Source organism: Lampetra fluviatilis, chromosome 4 (genome assembly GCF_964198595.1).
Source record: "Lampetra fluviatilis chromosome 4, kcLamFluv1.1, whole genome shotgun sequence".
Taxonomy (NCBI): Eukaryota; Metazoa; Chordata; class Hyperoartia; order Petromyzontiformes; family Petromyzontidae; genus Lampetra; species Lampetra fluviatilis.
In genome coordinates, this window is record NC_136278.1 from 3356551 (window position 1) to 3371647 (window position 15097).

The window sequence follows — 15097 nt, forward strand, 5'->3', positions numbered from 1 at the left end:
GGTGAATGCTTTACTTTAACATCAGTGAACGTCCCAGTTCTCCTGTGTTGGGGCCACGTCCATTGCATCACTTTAGATTGAGCCTTTTAAATATGGATTGAAAACGAATTTCTTCAGAACTGCTTTTTGTGTTGAGTTGGTTGTCCTTCCCCCGCACCTCCCATTAGTACGGTTGGCTGCATATGGTGCAAAAGAAGTCCAACGTGCATCATAGATACATGAGTCGAGTTCAACATGCATGCCTACGTACATACGAGCCGAGTTTGACCCATGGAATCTCAAAAGCTCTGGTCCCTGGGTAACCGTGCCAGCCTTGTGGACCACCCAGCCACACGTCCGCACAAGGAATTTCGGTTTTCCCAGAATTAATGGTCGTCTCTCAAGGTGCTCATAACCCGAATAAACCTCGGAGAAAATATTGTTGCAGTTGAATGCTTTTATTTTTACCACCACCCACCCCCCCCTCCAAAAAGTTGAACTTTGTCGACCCACTCATAACTTAACGGAGTAAAGCACACTTTGGTCATGCAAGCTTTATTCTGAAAACAATGCTGAATTGGCCGCCGTGTGTGTGTGTGGATAATGGTTGCATTCACGCGCCACGAGCTACGGAGACCTTCGTGAAAATTTTCCACGGCCACCGTTTTAGGCTCCCTCTATAACGCGCGTTTTATTTTTTGTGGAAACGAAACGCGGAATTATTGACTTGGGGGGGGGGGGGGCTTTGTCCTCTAGTTTGGCACGTTACCGGTATGGGATTATAAGGTTCGGTAAGACATTGTCTACCTGGGTGGCCATGAGGCCTCCTCAGCGTTCCAATAAAAACCCCTGGCAGCGCACAACAATCTTAGGCAACGATGACTCGATGAAATTGGACCAAAAAATAAGCAAACTGTGCAATTGCTGTTTTCCTCAGGTTGGGATTTAATACGAGAGGCCTCTCTCTCACTCTCCGAGCTTGAGGCTCACGTCCTCGTCATGTCCCCCGCCACCACCCGCCACCACCACCCCCGGAATTTCACTTCTCACGTTTTGTCAAGCTAACTGGGCCGTAATTTGGGTCGGCATATTCCAGTAACGTGTATTGATCTGGCGTCGTGTGGGACGCATGAGCGTGATGCTTGTGTGAAGAGCACTTGGCAATAATTACTCCGGGTACGCCCGTGTTCGTGCACGCGTCTGGGGCTCACGTGGGCGCAGGCTGGCACACTCGGACGCGAAGATTCAGCGGTCCTTCCCGGATCCCAATGCATTAATAGGCAAACATTACTGGACACAGAATTAGCCGATTGATCGCTGCCTGTCATGCAAACTTTGCTTCGTGAGATAGTGCTTTTGTAAAGGCGTCCTTTCAAGGTCACTAAATAGATATCGATTGCGGTCCTTTGTTGTTCGTCATGTTAGGGTTTAATGTGCAGATTTAATATATGTGTGTATCGATGTGACAAATGGCCTAAGCGCCAGCGCACGGGGAGCGGCTGTCTCCCAATTGTTTAATTCATCAGTCACACAGGCACATTACGCAAATATACGAACATTTTCCTGGGTTCATTGCCCCCATGATCTTCAGTACAAAATGTTTCCGCGAGTCCTTAGCAGTCGTGCTCGATAACTGAAAAAATGACAGTTTCACACTTTTGTGGATTGAAAAATAAATGTGCGTTTCCGTTTTTGCCGCATAGCTTACATCGCAGTATGCATACGTTTCCCGCATGCCTACGCAGCAGGTACACTCGATCAACACTTGGCAAGGGTGCCTGTACAATGTTGAACGTTTCTAACGCTGTTGACCGAGTTAAAGACGTGCGATGCACGACAGCACTTTCGCTTGGGTCGTTTTTGGCGGAAGATATCACGGCAGTTGCATGCATATAAACTCGTACTTCTGTTATCACTCGTAGCAACAGTGCACGTTTTCATGACTCAACTGTCAATTGTATATCGGTGCAGATCCTTTGCAGTTGGCGCAGCTGGTGTGCTCAAACAAAGTGACCGCTAATCCTGGCCTGTTTGACAAGTTTCTGCAATTTATCGATATAACGCGAACATGTTTTTACACCCGTTCATTATTCATAAACAGGGTCACCCATTTATAGATAACCTCCCCCTCCCTTCTGATTTATAATGACCCTCTTGCTGTCTTCCAAAAGCTCGCTAAAAATTGTGAAAGCAATGGCTCTGAAACCTCCGGCGGAGGGTATTCAAAGTTTTCCATGGTGTGTTGAGATTTGTAGGAGACGTGTAGATGCTTCGAAACGGTGTTATTTCTTTCTATAATCTCTCCCTATTATTTCATCGGGGGTATCTATAACTGAATCACCCGGTATGCCAGCCACCCACGGGTATATTTCGGGTGACCTGGAACCCACTTTAGGGATAGGCGCACCCTGAGCTGTGCAGCTTTAGCGTGCAGCCCACATTCACCTTGCATGCGGGTAGCTATCGACCGCGATACGTGGTGGCATCATCGCGTGTGCTACATTTGAGAAGAACGTTGCCAGCTCGTCGGCTTATTGTGCAGTCTCTGCGGCACTCGCCCTTTTGGCATCGTGCCTCCACCGCACAAAATATTCGGTGTTCCCTGGCAAGCCGTGACAACCGCATTGCCGCGGTGTGCACACACGCACGTGCGCTTGGCGCAGGTGAGGTTACGCTGAGGGCATCGAGGCTGCTCATGCGTACCAATCGCGTCATCCCGTATCACCCCGGCCAGGTTTGCTGCGTTCCAAACGAGTGGCTCTGCCAGGAAGGGCAGGCATGACAGTCGTCCGACCCCTGTGGGTTTGTTCCCACCGACCGTCAGGAAATAATAAATACTTGGCTTGAGATGCGTGCGTAGGTTATCGAGCTTCTGCCTGTCATTTTCAAATAAGAGATCTTCCTTGTGCTGGCCTCATTTAATATTCCATCTGCAGAGCAAATCTGTACTGACCTTTCTGAAAGACCCAAACTTTTACGTTGTGCTCTGTATTGAATTATGGCACACCCCGAGCGCACCCTGAATTATTGACGTTAATAAATGTTTTACTTATTTATTTGCTTTAACATGTCTACTTGCAAGGGAAAAATTGCTTTGAACAATGGTGTGCGTTAACATTTTTACGAATCTTCAAACATGCTATGTTCATGATAGACGAATAGGCTACTTATTGCTATGCCCAGAAAATGTTGTGTGTCCCTCCGAGGACACTATACGTTACGCCATGACAACTACACAAATTCCCAAAATCAATAGTTATGAATCATAGCACAGCCCCACCAATATGAGTGCCCGGATCGCTGTGGCTCTTGGGTAATGTTAGCAATGAAATGATGATAACATAGCATTGAAAGAGAAGATCACTGTTGTGTACCAGCAAGAATAGCGTGGGAGCATTCGAATGTTGTGTAAGCTCCCGCCCTTAACAAAATGTACGCTGTTGTCAATTCACTGGCTTTGCCAGATCGTAATGTACATTTCTGTATGTTATGGCAGGTATTATCACGAAGCTTATTGATCCATTTATTGAGGTATATGTGAGCTCGATGGAAGTTATTAATGAGCTTCACGTCCTGCAAGGCCTGCATTTACAGAAATCATTGGCAAAGGCAAATGACCGCTGAGGGTCTTGTGTCCAGAAGAAGAACTATCTTGAAACCACATCTGTTGTGTTAAAAAAAAAATGCATTTCATTGTAAGTCCGCAATGCTTGGAGAGAGTTCCTGCCCATTTGTGAAGGTGTTTGGAATTTTAATCTCGCCAAATCAGAGCGAATGGAATGCACGTATTCTGAATATCGGCACTTGTGCAAATAATTTTAGAGAGTGAATATGCCTCGGTGGCATTCCAACAAATTTTCTGATAAATCCTTTAATTTAGCATTTAAACATTTTACGTGAAAAAATCTTTGCTTTCTGTTTGAAGTCAAGAATTATAAGAAGTTGAATAGAAATATTGTCCCATACTTAAAAAGTGAAGGAAAGTTCTTGCTTCATCTGTCAGGCAGTGAAGTCTGGAATGTAAACGCAAAGCCAAATTCATCTGAAACCTTAGACATATGTTTTATTTTTTATTGAACACAAAAAATATTTAAAACATTTTTTTCCCATTCGGCACTTTATCATGGTTTTTTTTTGGCGCTAGCGGCGATTTTTATGTACGCACGTTTAACTTCTTGCACACCGTGTGTAGCCAACCATGCTCATCAGAGGTGCGGGGGAAGGACAACAAACTAACCACACAAAGAGCAGTTCTAAATAAAAAAAAATGTTTCGATTTAAAGCTTTCGTGACTGCAGGGATTCATCTTCTTGGTTCTTTCGGTAAAGTCACGTAAAAGGGAAATAATAAAATAATAAAAATAAAACATAATACAATTCTCACGACGTTTCGGCCACAACGCAAGCAGCCGTCCTCAGGTGAAGAACAGGGCTGTCGGAAAGACAGCATCTGAAAGCCCTGTTCTTCACCTGAGGACGGCTGCTTGCGTTGTGGCCGAAACGTCGTGAGAATTGTATTTTATGATGTTTTATTTTTATTATTTCTCTTCTACGTGACTTTACCGAAAAAACCAAGAAGAAAAAAAAATGTAACACGTTTACACGAAGGTACAGCACTCGTGTGTACAGTTGCACCTATGATACTGTGTTTGGGGTTCATCCTGCGATTTAAAGGATCGCACCACTGGACTTGCAATCCAGGGGGGGTCGCCGGTTCGGTTCATTCTCCCGGAGTGGTAGTTGCAACAATGGGAACGTTTATTAAATCCACCCCCCTGTCACCTCTGCCCACCTAGCAGTATAAATGGTTTCACCACAGTGAGTCGATTGGGAGGTCGCGTGGCGGTGCAAAGTGTGGGTACTTCCACCCCTTCCAAAATGTCTGGCCAACTTCGAACGGAAGGACAAATACAATCCAGAGGGCCTGTCGTGCTGCCTCCAGTTGCAAGCCCTTCCGCCTGGAGTGGCATGAGCAAGCAATTACAAGGCTTCACCTTTACACTGTGATTAGGCCTGGTTATTTTATTTGTTCGCTAATGCGACAGAGGCATTCAGAGCGCGAGCGCACACGCCAGCAGAAAATACATAAAAACCAATCGTGCCTCGCGCCGTTTCAGTCGGAATGCGATTCCTTCAACCTTCACTTGACCACTTATACCAACTGCAATAAGAAGCCACGACAGGAAAACCAGGTTTTGAGCCACGTTCTTGATATTACAATACATGTAACCTACAGGCACAAGTTAAAGACATCATATTGATGGTTAAGAAAAGTAAGTGGCTTGGAGGAGAGGACACGTTGCTAGAAGGGATGACAGCCGGTGCATGAGACCAACGACAAAGTGGCAGCCAAAAGCGGGAATAGCCCCCCTCTTTTTCCCCCACTTACTCCAACGACCGCGTCCATCGTGGAGATGGAGCAATGAAATTGGCTCGCGCAAGTGCTAATTGGATCGTGGCATTACAGGACCATCAGTACATGGGAATCGCAACTTGGGGGTGGCCTTCATTCAACAGTGGACTGAATATGGTTGATAATCATATGAGGATGCCAAAGCAAATTTGGATTCAGAGATACGGTGTAGTGAAGCCAAAAGCTTTCACCCTATTTATGTATTTTACCAGACCTCTGTATATACTGTATGGGCACCTAGAAATGGCAGTTTATTTATTGCCGTGAAATATAATGTTTCTTTATGCAGCCACTCAGAATAAATATCTGTGGATTAGACCATGCTGTGTCTTTTAAGTAGGAGCCCTGCATCCGCCAAGTGCAGGCAGACTCAGATTTGTGTGGAGCCCTCGCCTATGCCCTGTTCCACCCCTGCTCTGCCGTCTGAACATCTAAACGTCTAAACGTCTTAGCAGGAGGCTGCCCTTTGACCCATCGAGGCAGGCTATTACCCGTGCCCCCTATACAGGTCCACAGAGAGCCAGGAAGGGCAAGGCGTCTGGATTCTTGCAAAACATCTCAAGTCCCTGCGTCTGCGGTGACTTATTTCAATGATTGCTGCTTAACTGATAGATGTCGTCTGTCTCCTTCCTGGTAAACACCCCTTGGCTCTGCACCAGCGTCACGGTTTTGAATGACCCTTTATTGTTTGTGATATATTTTCTCCCATGTGGCTAGCGCCCCGTGCAGTGGAGATGGTGCTATCTTTGACCCTTCGATCGAATAAAGGGCTCTTAAGACATTTGTCCATGGCTTGCACAAATGTTTCCGAGCTAAGATTAATTAAATTTAAGTGCTAGAGATGACTTTTTTGTTGCGCATGAAAGGCACTTTTTTTCTGAAGGCTTTTTTTTTTCTGGTTCAAATTTTCTGAGACTCATCCAAAAGTTGAAATGCCATACTTTTGTGCACATCCTTGGAATACCAAATGTAATTGACATTAAAATATATGTGCAAATCAATTTCACGTTCTCCCTCAATGTTTACGTTTAAAGTATACATGAATATGTTACTGTATGAATAGGTTAATGTATACATTATATTGACATTAATCATACGTTTGTGGCATATTTTTTTTGTGATTGGCGCTTGTGTAAGTTATCTGTTAGAATCCGATGAACTTTTACAAATCCCGCATACACAAAGGGCCTTTTTTGGGGTGGGGGGGTGGGTGATTTTCTTTTTTTGCGGTAATAAGCTGCACGCTGCTGCCAGTGAATCTGACCCTTTGCACAGCAAGGGTGTTCTGGTCTCCGTAAATTCGCCCCACAGGAAATGAAATCCACGCTCCCCGTGCCTTGCCGTTGAGAGCGGCAGAGATTGTGGGGGTCGCTGGCACGGGGCAGCAGCGCGCCTCACACCCAAACATCGCACCCATCTCCCTGCCCGGGGCACAGGAAGTTGGGGGTTCTGCTTCATCTGAGCAGCAATTTTCCCGGCAGCTTGTTTAAAAGGCTGCCTCAGTCCCGGGATTATATTTACGTTTTAGTTTCCTTTGCTTCGCGAGGCGCTCCAGAAAGCAGAACCCAAAAGAGATTAATGGGAAAGGCCTTATCGTAATGTCCAAATCCCAACGACGATTCTTCTTCGAACGCTGTGATGGTTGACGAAGCGAGAATGTACGTGCGTTGTAGATCTTTCACACCGTACGCAGCCAATCGTGCTAATCGGACGTGAGGATGACTATCTTTACGAAGCAGTTTTATTCTTGATGCACTAGCCGCAGTAATGCTGCTTCACCAAAATTCATAATTAAACCCTGTTATTTTATTTCGACGGGTGGCTGCGGTGTGGTGGTGGTGGTGGTGGGGCAGTGGGAAGGGAGACATCACCGCATCTTGTCGATCTCAAGCCCCCCTTCTGCTGTTGACGTAGATGTCAGGTGGCCTCGAGTGTGTCGGCACGCAGCCCAACGTGGCTCTGGGAGAGACACCGTTCTCTCTGCTGCCGGGCATTTCGTGGCCTGGTACTACATGTCGGTTGCGTGTCCTGCCAAGTGCTCGAGGCAAAGCCGAGTGGGTCTCTGGCTGACGCAATTCGTCTTGGCAAGCGGTGTCCAAACCTGTGCAGAGTCCGCGAGCCGTGTGTAGGTTAATAAAGTGCCGCCGACCGCCCCCCCCCCCCCCCAGCTTTTCAGAATTTGGCCGTTCGTGTTCGAAGGGAACTTGTGGAGACGTCAGAATGCCTTGTCCCCATCGGAAAGGGCCATTAAAGGTTCCAGCCCATAGAGCATTTTTGAGTGGTTCGCGACGTTTTGAAAATGCCTCGGGTCGATTTTGTCACGTGAAAGGTATCCATTCGCAGACAAATGTTGTATTACAAAGCTCGGTGTGTTAAGAGAGGCCTTTTATTCCTCTTAAATTGTCCTGTGTAACTGTCCAAATCCCCCCCATACAAGCAGCAAACCGCAATTTTCAGAGAGTAATTTAATTCAGACCTGATGGAAATTACTCTCATATGTTTATGAAATTGCTTGAAGATGTAGATCTGGGCCTAGCGGGAAGTAATGTTAGTTTTTCTTTGTATCTATCCCTTTTCCTCCGAGCATTTATCTGTAGAGGAGATTGTCAACGGATCTCCCGGCCTTTGGCTTCACGTGGACTTCGGTGGCCGGGCACCACGAGTTTTGCCTTAGCGCTTTGTGAATTCTTCCCGGACGGTTTTTGGCCGCGGATGTGCTCGGTACCCTCGCACTTAGGCAGCTAGAGACAATGTGGGCTTCGCACGTGCACGCCAGGCGAACACGTGCGTCGCGTTTGCCGCGCGGAGAGAGCGAGAGAGAGCCCTGTGCTGGACGTTTGCTTATCTCCCGCGCTGGTGATTTTGTACGACCGCGGAGATTTCGTCAGATTATTTAAAGCCTCGCCGTGTCATGATTCTTATGACTTATTGATTCTTCAGTGTCTTATGAGCATCTTGGCCATCGCAAGTGTTTTAATTGGCCACATAAATCAATGCTCGGTTTTCCGCTCTGCCAGAGTGTGTGATCGTTATGATGAGGAAGCGTAACGATAGATGGACATGACAGCAGACTTCACAGCACTTTTTGAAGTTTGCCTCCCCCCCCCCCCTTAGTAGCTGTAGATCCTTCCTCCTCTGAGATACTAATGAGGCTCCTGCAATTAGAAAATAAATATATACATACATACATATAAGCATATATCCGCGCATTATACCACCACAATCAGTACACTACCAAAAACTACTCATGGAATGATAAGTAGGTTGTTTTAAAAAAAAAATTGTTTTTAAAATAATTTCATACAACAAAAATATATAATGCGTCATTGAGGCTCATCCATTAACATGACTTCCACTCAGTCATGCATGCGCTACGACAGAGTTGATTTTGTTAATCCATATTGAGGAATACTAACGGGTGTTATGTGCGGTGCATACATGCATAATTACGGATATTCAATATGAATCAAAGTAGCTTACTTTCATATTTTTTGCACGTATGCTTTGCAGTGCCTTTCCGCTTTAAAAGGTACCCTATACACACATGCTCTTTGTAACTTGCTTAAAAACAAAAAATGTACGTATGAATTACCTTTGTTCCTGCTTAACACAAATAATTTAACGAAGTGTATAACGCACTGCTCACTCACTGCTCAATTTTTAACTCGCTGCTCGCTTGCTCGCGCTCACTCACTGCTTACTCGATCGCTTAATTGCTCACTCACTGCTCACTCACAGCTTCACGCATTCACTGCTCACTCGATCGCTAACCCCACCCTCTGACACGCACTCCCCACCGTCCCTCCAACCATGTCCGGCGACGTTGAACGCGAGTCTCCGGCAACGGAGAGAGATTCTCATCGCCCGCCGTTTCTCACTCAACCGTCGCCGCATCTCGTGCGGCAGGAGCCCAGAGGTCGCAACCGGGTACCCGATACCCGTACCCTACCCGATACCCGGCTACCCGTACCCGGCCGGGTACGGGTACGGGTACCCGTTTGCAACCCTGGTGCGGCCGGGTACGGGTACGGGTAGGCCGTGAGTCACTGGTGAGTAACTGTCACTCATTTCCCAACGTCTTGTCTCTTCTCACAATTCGAGTTCCTAGAATCAACTCACCCGCGCCTGCAACATGGCTTCATCCCAGAGGTTGCAATCAGGTACCCGATACCCGTACCCTACTCGTACCCGGGCCGGGTACGGGTACCCGTTTGCGACCCTGGTGCGGCCGGGTACGGGTAAGGAATCAAAACCCGTTTGCGACCTCTGCAGCAGCCTCCCGCGAACACCGCGTTTGTGCCCTGGGGGGTCCCGGCGAACGCGCGGCACAGTCGTGTTAGCGGCGCAGGCTCTGCCGGCTGCCGGGATTCAACATCTCTCAACAAAGGGCCCCATTGTGTTTGATGCCGACTGTTATTCTTGTGTGCGTGTGTTTTTTTGAGTCGGAGGCAACGGTAACCGTAGCCTGTCCATAAATTAAATGCAGGATGTTTTTTCTCGCGGCTCGCATCCAAAGTCAGCGTCAAGGGTAGACACCTAAAGCGGCAGGAGCTGAATTTTTAAAGCAAAAAAAAATGGCAATGGAAAAAGGTTCTCGGAATATCTGGCACAGGAAGTGCAACTGGGTGGGTGGGTGGGGGGTGGGGGGGCGTTTATAATAAGTCTGGATGCAGGGGCACAGTGCAGGGCAGGTGTCAGCATCGCGCTCCTCATGCCAAGTGTGAATCCCTGTGTTTCTCGCGTATATTTTTGCCGCCCGGGCAAAGCTGAATTCAGCACTTTCGCCTTATTCCATTCCACCGTCCGGATGGGGCTGCAGATTCTTAAAATAAAAGCTAATGGCTCCCGTTTGATGTTTTTCCATAACGTTGTCCAACACTCGTTGGCACTTCCTGTCGAAAGGTGATTGGAATCTACAAATGACATGTAACAGTGTCGATGTGTAACGCTGTGAATTCAATTAAACACGCAAACTCATTTATTGTGACGATGTCTGCATTAAGTATCGAATGATTCACTCCCCAGAGATTCGATGGGGTGTCACAATTTTGGGATCACGATTCGACTCGAGAGTTAATTATTTCTTTTAATCTTGTTTTTACCATTAAGTTTGTATATTATAATTCTGTTCATGCCATTAACCTCACTATAAAATGTGCATATAATGTGCATACGATTTGCTACTGGGCAACTGTTGACTTCACAAATGTATGATTCCGGACATATATTATTAATAAATACATTTAAAAAATTACGTGTGATTTTCAAAAAAATATAGTTTAACAAATGTAAACATACGTAAAATATAGTCACCCCAAGCTGTAATAGTTTAATTCTTATGTCAATCCATTGCTGGGTGAAGGCCTGTCAATGCCATGATGGTCATGCAGCTTGCTTGATCATACTTCACCGCTATGGCTGGCAATGTAAACCAGGCCTCCTGGTTTCAGAGTGCAATGCAATGCTAACGACCGTGCCCACCGCTCCATCCACCAAGACATAACGCTGCTGATAATGACCTCACGAAGCAGTATTGCGCCCTCGGAACTCGGCTTTACTTGCATGCGTTCCCATTTAAGGTCCGTGACCTCCGTTGGTAGCGCAAGCGGAAGCCCGTAGCTGCTGCGCGCGCTGGCAGGCGTGCGTGCACGTGGGTGCGTGCGTGTGCGTGTGTGCATGCAAGCCTGCGAGCGTGCGTGCATGCAAGCCTGCGAGCGTGCGTGATCGAGAGGGTGTGGATTTAAGGCGCGAGCAGACAGGGGCTCAGGCCGGACGTAAAACCCGCGTCTTGCTTTTCATGACTTGGTAACCGTGCGCCGCGCGCGGGAAAACTGAGCGATGCACTCCGTGTTGCAGGAATTTATTAAAGGGATACGTGGAGGAAATGAGCCCAGTGGGACGGATGATCCCCGAAGCCTGGATTTAGTTTAGCACAGTTGTAAGCGCGGCCCCTTTCGACTGGGCAGGTTGGCGCGGTGCATATTTCTACGCGCAAAAAGTTGCCGTTAATAAAATAGCATAAATGACCTCACTGCTGTAAAGTAAATTTAGATCGCGTTTCATCGTCTTGGACAAAAGAGTGCTGACAGGAAAATGGGTCTGCACTAACGAGCGTGTCTGCGGGGACGTTTGGACTCTACTTGCCGCTGCCTACAAGGCCGAATGTCCGCTGCAGGACCCTTCGGGGTAACGCGGCCCCGCGTCATTGCGAGCGAGTTTACGTACTCGCTGAATGTGCGTACTCGCTGAATTTGCTGCATGTTCCCGCTCCTGGCGAATCCGGTTCATGGCGGCAAAGTTGGCATCGCTGCCCCGCTCGCTCCGCTCCGCGCACGTGGGCGACGTGCGCCCAGCTGATGGAGGAAATTGAGAATTCTCGGTATTTGTGGTTTTATGAGGGAGCAGGAAGTAGCTTTGTATGATTGGTAGCGAAAACAGTGAATAGCAGGCCCATCGGGACAGCTGCCTGTGTTTATATCCGTTTGGTCTTTATCATGTCACACCTGTGCCTCTTGTGTTTATATGCGTGCCTTAATGTATATACACGTGCGTGTGACTGCATACACAGCGGAGGTAGAGGCGGAACCCTGCAATTGCTCGCTCATGCCGGCTTTGGCGAGAGTGCCGTCACCAGAGGGAACTCTAGAGATGCCCTCTTGGAGGGTATTTTGGCCTGCTCCTCCGCTCTTGCCAAACTTCGCACGGCGCGTACACAGTACGAGGCTTTTTGCCGGACAAACAAGTGAAATTATTATCTCCGCCACGCATCCCCATTTGCCCCTCGCCCTCCCTCCACCGCCCCGCAAACAGTGGACGAGAACCACCCTGGGGATGACCTGGCCCGCCTGCTGGTGCTCTACAACATGCACCCCATGCAGTACGGGCGCTACCAGCGGCTTGGCGGCGAGGCGGGCCGCGGCGACGACGGGGAGGTGCGCGAGTTCGCCGGGCTCGTGGGCCGCGCCTGCGCCCAGCGCATGCTGCTCTACCGCCATTGACGGCGCCGCCGCCACCGAAGCCGCCGTCGCCGGCGCCGCCGGTGCGCCTCGGGAGAGAACGGACGTGCGGTTTTGGGGAGAATCGCGGGCTCCGGGCCTGAAGGAGAGGGGGGGACGGCAGCGATGGCACGGGAAGCGGCGAGACGTTACGGGCTCGGCGCAGGCGGCCAATTGGCCGTCGCTGTGGCGTTGCCCCATTGGCCAAAACGGGCCAACGCTGTCGGCTCGTCATCCTCCAGGGGGGGGCCGGTGCTGTGACGGCACGAGGGCGCAAGTCGCGGGCACTCCGACCAACATGCATGCCAACAGTTGCGGCAGTGAATGCACGCCATTGCCTTAGTTACAAACCGGTGTTTATTTTTTGTGTGATTGATGGGTCGGGTGAGACTGGAACCCGAGGGATTTGATGAAAAATAGAGAAGGAGGTGACAGTGATCTAGTAGGATTGTTCCATCATGATACATTTGTTTCTGCTGTGCTGGCCACCGGCATGTTGTTAGACCAGAGCCTCCCGATTCGTTTGCCTTGACCATGTAACCGTTAGGATTATGCGATTGCCGATGTTCTCTTGGCACCTTTACGTTGTGATAATTCCGCACGTATGTGTAGGTTTCTGCAAGTGGTAATCCAGGGGTACGTTCAAGGGAAAATTGCATGCCGGCCGTGAGTGAGTAGAGGCGGTTAAGTAATCAACATGCGGGGAATGTGCTTTGTTGGTGTCTAATGTATACGCATAAACACCTGCACGTTCAGACAATTCTCGATTATCTGGGAACATGGGGAGGAGGGGTGCCCCAGAAAAAACATAACGAGGGACATGCAAAAACCTGTCAATTTGGCCGTGAAAATGTATTGAGGATGTGTCGTCTGGTTTTATCGCTCCGATAAATAATCGGTTCATTTGGCGACACGGTCGAGATCGGGCACCGAGTCACCGTCCTGCGAGGAGCGAGGAGAGGAGCAAATTGAACGAAGCGCGATTGATCCACATCCAAAATAATACGCCAACGGATAATCGAGAATTGACTGTGCTTATTCAGTCTGCATTTTTTTATTGAATTACATATAGAGATATGAACAGTGACCGCTTATCTTACTCCATTATTCAATTGTCATGAATAACATAAAGCAGATTAAACTATCTTTCCTTTTTATATTTTATTTTTGTGGCATCGAAAAGATTCACGTTTTGCCATATGTCTTAAGGTTAATATTTTACTGAGTATGTGTGTGGGCACAGTGGGAGTAAGCGAAACAAATTCAAAATGAAAATGCTGTGGAGAAAGTATATTGTGAATGTGGGTTACATTCTGGTCAACGTGCTGAGAAGACATATTTAAACGAAAAAGGAATTGGCCTTAAAAGAGTGTATCGACTGCGGTTTTCATTTAAGTTCATGGCAAATGGTTGATCTTTTTTCCCGTGTGATTCTCTTTCATTTAATTCCAGAGATTTACCAATAAAAGGTTTCATTCAGCCACATCGTCCCTTTGTTTTTTAACTTTTTCTTATTTACCAGTTAAAGCCCACCGAGTATTACAGCTCTCTTTCAGAAGCGACCTGGACAAAAGTGATAGCTCGACGAAGTGGCTTATCGCGTGGAAATGTATCGCCGCCATATACTCAAAACACACCGTTCCAAATGTGGAGGGAAAAACCCAGAGGACTCTGAAGAAAAATCCACGCGACCGCAGGGAAGAACGCGCAAACTCCAATAGAAAGCAGAGGCGTCAGGGTCTGGATCGAACTCACAACCTCATGTATACCAGGCGAGGTAGTTAACATCTCGTCCCCGTAATATGCTCGAGGATGCGCGAGCCGTCCCCGTGCCTCCCGGCTCGCACAGGCGATGCTTGTGGTGCTCCTGAGGACGACGCGTGGCCCACAAATCTCTAAGGCCATCTGCACACGGACGTCACGGTGTGGCAGAGGTCGCAACTGGGTACCCGATACCCGTACCCTACTCACTCACAGCTTCACGCATTCACTGCTCACTCGATCGCTCACCCCACCCTCTGACACGCACTCCCCACCGTCGCCTCCAGCCATGTCCGGCGACGTTGAACGCGAGTCTCCGGCAACGGAGAGAGATTCTCATCGCCCGCCGTTTCTCACTCAACCGTCGCCGCGTCTCTTGTGGCAGGAGCCCAGAGGTCGCAACCGGGTACCCGATACCCGTACCCTACCCGATACCCGGCTACCCGTACCCGGCCGGGTACGGGTATCCGTTTGCGACCCTGGTGCGGCCGGGTACGGGTACGGGCAGGCCGTGAGTCACTGGTGAGTAACCGTTTGTCACTCATTTCCCAACGTCTTGTCTCTTCTCACAATTCAAGTTCCTAGAATCAACCCACCCGCGCCTGCAACATGGCTTCATCCCAGAGGTCGCAATCGGGTACCCGATTCGCGTACCCGTACCCAGCCAGGTACGGGTACCCGTTTGCGACCCTGGTGCGGCCGGGTACGGGTAAGGAATCAAAACCCGTTTGCGACCTCTGCGGTGTGGTACGTGCGTCATACGTGCGTCACAGTGGGGTACGTGCGTCACCCGTCCGGTGACGTCTCTCAGTCCTCGGAGCGAACGGAGATCGACGCAGTCGAATTACGCTGCACTTCGAGACAAAACCAATCGATTTGTTTTAAGGTGAAGGTGCAGCGACCGCAATTGCTTACCCACACCACTGCTGGCAGAAGGACCTCCAACAGAA

At 48.6% G+C, this 15097-nt stretch overlaps 1 protein-coding gene across 3 annotated transcripts in view; it reads left to right on the forward strand.

Moving 5' to 3' along the window:
- The window catches only part of ATE1 (arginyltransferase 1), a 95272-nt gene extending 81412 nt beyond the window's left edge, over nt 1–13860 (forward strand). For all 3 annotated transcript variants that reach the window (XM_078855369.1, XM_078855370.1, XM_078855371.1), the window contains exon 12: nt 12202–13860. In XM_078855369.1, the coding sequence (XP_078711495.1) occupies nt 12202–12389 (188 nt within the window). In that variant the 3' untranslated portion in view covers nt 12390–13860. The remainder of the gene's footprint in view (nt 1–12201) is intronic.
- Nucleotides 13861–15097: the final 1237 nt, after the last annotated feature.